A 4,538-nucleotide genomic window follows, 5' to 3' on the forward strand; every position below is an offset into this window, starting at 1 on the left:
TAATACTATTGACCATCATTTACTGACTCCTGACTTAACTCTGTATTCTTGGATAAGTTACTCAACTGTTGTGTCTCAGTTAGAGGAGGAGGAGTTGGGGGGGAGGAGAAAGAAAGTTAAGGACATAGGAGGAAAAAGGGAGTAATCAATCAAGGCATGTTAAGTATGGCAGAGAGTGTTAGTTGTCCACAGAGTAGCTATTCCCATCTTTCCTTTGACCAAAATTCAGTTTGTTCTGGGGTCAGGTGGCCATGTGTTTGTAGGAAAGTGTGGTCCAACCCCAGTCATAGTGTGAATCTGGATTAGTCTAAAGTAATTATGACAATATTCTTCTTTCTAGTGATAAATTTAGGGATAGGCATGTTACACAATTCTAGCTAATAAGGCAAGAGAAAAACTAAGGGTGTTCTTCTGAATGATGCTTCTCCAGTCCTAAAAAGGGTAATGAAAAAAATTTCTCTTTTCTGAATAATACCTTTTGCAAGGGATGCTAGAATTGCTACCCAATGGTAATCAGTGGGGTTTTGGACTGGTAAGTTAACCAAAACAGCTAAGAAGAACACACCAAAAGATGATTGCTAGCTTTTCTTAGAGGAAAATATAGGCAAAAATTCTCTGACAAAGCCGTAGAAATGTTTTCTTAGGTCAGTCTCCCAAGGCAATTGGGGATTAGAAGACTTGGATTGTGGAGTTCCCGCTGTGTCTCAGTGGATTAAGAATCCAACTAGTGGAGTTCCCATCATGGTTCAGTTGTTAGCAAATCTGACTAGGAACCATGAAGTTGTGGGTTAAATCCCTGGCCTTGCTCATTGGGTTGAGGATCCAGTGTTGCTGTGAGCTGTGGTGTAGGTCGCAGATGTGGCTCAGATCTTGCATTGCTGCGGCTGTGGCATAGGCCAGTGGCTACAGCTCTGATTGGACCCTTAGCCTGGGAACCTCCATGTGCCACAGGTGCAGCCCAGGAAAAGACAAAAAGACCAAAAAAAAAAAAAAAAAGAAAAAAAAGAATCCAACTAGTATCTGTGAGGAAGGGGGTTTGATCCCTGGACTTGCACATGGAATAAGAATCTGTTATTGCTGCAAGTTATGGCATAGGTTGAAGATGTGGCTCAGATCTGGTGTTGCTGTGGCTGTGGCATAGGCCAGCAGCTGCAGCCCAGATTTGACCCCTAGCCAAAAAGGAAAAAAAAAAAAAAAAAAAAAAAAAAAGAAGAAGACTTGGATTCTTGTCTTCTACTAATCAGTTATCTGTGTTTCTTCTTTGGGCCTCAGTTTCCTCATCTTTAAAGGGCATATGAGTTGATATTTTAGCACAAAAGAATTCTGGATTTGTCAAATAGACCCTTTATTAACATCTGATGCTATGTCTCATAGGTTAGTGAAAGAAGTGCTATGGATTACATATGGTCATAGGTGGTGGCCTTGTCCAGAGTCTGGCATTGCTGATTCTTAGAAGTAAACTGGATCTATACTCAAGATGCACTAAGTTCTAAAGAGCTAGAGATAGAATTCTGGTTTTGAATATAAGCTCCTCTATTTATCTTTCTTTTTTACTGTTATAACTTGGGCAAGTTATTTACCTTCTTATAACCAAAGTGTCCTTCCCTTTAAACTATAGATAATAGTGTAACAACCTCACAAGATTGTTCTTCAAAATCTGGCAATTCCGACTCCCAGAAGTAAACTGTGTTTCTGCTGGGGAGCAATTACGTGCCAAACAGAGACAGACATCCTGGATTTGCATACTGTCTTCTCTATTAGTTTTTCTTTATCATTGACTTCTGGGCAAGACATTCATCTTCTTGTAACCATGATTTCATTTTCTTTAAAATACAGATAAGAGTTTACTAACCTCATAAGACTGTCTTGAAGATTATGTCAAATAATGCATATAAATCACTTAGTATAGTGCCTAGCACATTGCAAAACTCAAACAAATTAATGATTATTATCGGAATTATATGGTGTAAAAATTAATCTCTAATTATATTAAGAATGAGAAAAAGCAGATTTAGAGTAAAAGTTTGTATTTCATAATGTTAGTATTGGGAATTTAACAAGTGACAAAGATTTCTCTGCTTAGGGAGAAGTTTGCTGATGTTCTTTCCTCTCATTTGCAGTTTGGTTGCCTTTGGTGGAAGATCAGGATTATTTTGTGAGAGTAACACTTTACTACATTTCCCATTTTTCCAAAAATATATATATTAGAGGATTTGAGTGTTATTAGGCACTGTCTAGGTCTAGAACAGAGGGAGAGAGTAATCCTGTGTTTCAGTCTGTCAATTAACAGAGACTATCAAAGACATCCATAAGAGAACTGTTTTAAAAATATGTGCTAGGAAGTTCCCATTGTGGCTCAGTGGTAACAAGCCCAATTAGTATCCATGAGGATGCGTGTTCAATCCCTGGCCTCACTCAGTGGGTTAAACATTTGGTGTTGCAGTGAGCTGTGGTGTAGGTTGCAGACATGGCTTGAATCCTGTGTTGCTGTGGTTGTGGTGTAGGCTGGGAGCTGCAGCTCTGATTTGACCTCTAGCCTGGGAACTTCCATATGCTGCAGGTGTGGCCTAAAAACAAAACAAAACAAAACAAAAGTTCTAACTACCTCAAGGTTTACAAAAAAAGTTAAGTAATAAGTGAAATAATGAGGATGAATGAGTCAAGTTTGGGGTTTTCATCTGATTTTGATTTTGAAATCTCACCTTTGGTGCAGACCTTCATGGAATTATAAAAATTAAACAGTTTGGTTGTTGATCCCCAGGGCCATCTTCTCTAGAGAAGAGTTGGCAATTAGAAGTGCATTCAACTTTCTTCCCAAGTGTTCTTGGCCCTGGACGGATTCTCTGATGCACTGGGCTGTCCAGAAAGGGGACCACGCTCCTGGGGCTTGGAACCCTGAAGCTAGCTTCTTGATGAAGCATCTATGGGATCACCCAGAAGAGGTTTCCTTTCTGGGTACCTTGTTGTTACCTCACCCAGATACAGCAGGGAAAATTCATTTCACCCTTCACCACCCTTTTGCTATAAGAATAAATAAAGATGAAAGGAATAATGGAATCTTAGGTTTAGGAAAAAGTGAAAATTAACAGTGACAATCCTTAGTTTTATATACTATCTTAAATTTTAATTGAGTGCTTGTATATTTCTTCATCATGTAAATGGAATAGACTTTGCATCAAAGGGATGTGGTGGTTTATCCAGACTTCACTTATTGACTATAGTATAAGTAGTATGGATTAAAATCAGAGTCTGTAAAAAAACCCGGAATTTTGTGTATTTAATTCTTTCATGGTTCTTTTTCCCTTTCCTGTCTTTTTTTCTTTTTCTTTTTTTTTTTAAAGGTAAAGCATTCTTTCCCGGAGTTTTTATCTTCCACACCACATAGATGGAGAATGAAAGGAATGTGATCAAATTCATTTTAATCAGTATTACCCAGAAGCCTCAAATGCAAAACATAGTGTCTGTGGTATTTTTGGTTTTAACATGATAACTCAGGCAACCTGCTCTGTGGTTACGATTACCACCAGCCAGGCTCTGAACTCCCCTGTGTACTTCTTCCTGACTCATCTTTCCCTGATAGACACAATTTATTCTTCTTGTTCAGCTAGCTCCTAAGTTGATTGTGGACTCCTTAACAAGAAGAAAATTATGTCCTTTAATGGGTGCATGGCTCAAGTCTATGCTGAACACATTTTCAGTGCTACTGAGATTATCCTATTGAGGGTGATGGCCTATGACTGCTACATGGCCATCTGTAGACCTCTGCACGACACGGCCATCATGAGCCACAGGCTGTGTATTCTGCTGGGAGGGGCCTGGACTGGAGGACTTCTCCATGCAACCTTTCAGATTCTTTTTATTGTTGGGCTGCTCTTCTGTGGTCCCAAAGTCATAGATTACTTCATGTGTGACTTGTACCCTTTACTGAAACTCGTCTGCATGGACACTCATACCCTGGGTCTCTTTGTTGAAGCCAGCAGTGGGTTCATCTGTCTGTTTAATTTTTTCCTCATGTTGATTTCCTTTTTGGTCATCTTACATTCCCTAAAGAACTATAGCTTGGGGGCAGAGCACAAAGCCCTTTCCACTTGTATCTCTCACATCACAGTAGTTGTCTTTTGTGCCCTGTATCTTTGTGTATCTGTGCCCAGTGACCATTCTGCCCATTGATGAAACCGTTGCTTTCTTTCATACAATTAGGCACACAGTTGCTCATAGTAGTCTCTCATAATCCTTTGTATTTCGGCAGTGTCAGGTGTAACTTCTTTATCATTTCTAATTTTTTTTTATTTGAAACCTCTTGCTTTTTTTTTTCTTGATGAGTCTGGCTAAAGGTTTATCAATTTTGTTGATCTTTTTCTTTTTTTAAAATTTTTAAATTTTTTTCTTTATTACTCAAATGAATTTATCACATCTGTAGTTGTATAATGATCATAACAATCCAATTTCATAGGATTTCCATCCCACAGCCCAAGCACATCCTCCCACCCCCCAAACTGTCTCCTCCAGAGACCATAAATTTTTCAATGTCTGTGAGT

At 38.9% G+C, this 4,538-nt stretch overlaps 1 protein-coding gene across 1 annotated transcript; it reads left to right on the top strand.

Moving 5' to 3' along the window:
• The first annotated feature begins 506 nt into the window (after window positions 1–506).
• Window positions 507–4,231, top strand: LOC110258238 (olfactory receptor 4C12-like). The gene is given in 4 exon segments (XM_021081428.1): window positions 507–532; window positions 2,762–2,942; window positions 3,640–4,115; window positions 4,117–4,231. Coding segments are annotated over 4 exon segments (798 nt in total).
• The last annotated feature ends 307 nt before the right edge of the window (window positions 4,232–4,538 follow it).

Source organism: Sus scrofa, unplaced genomic scaffold (assembly GCF_000003025.6).
Source record: "Sus scrofa isolate TJ Tabasco breed Duroc unplaced genomic scaffold, Sscrofa11.1 Contig1644, whole genome shotgun sequence".
Classification (NCBI taxonomy): domain Eukaryota; kingdom Metazoa; phylum Chordata; class Mammalia; order Artiodactyla; family Suidae; genus Sus; species Sus scrofa.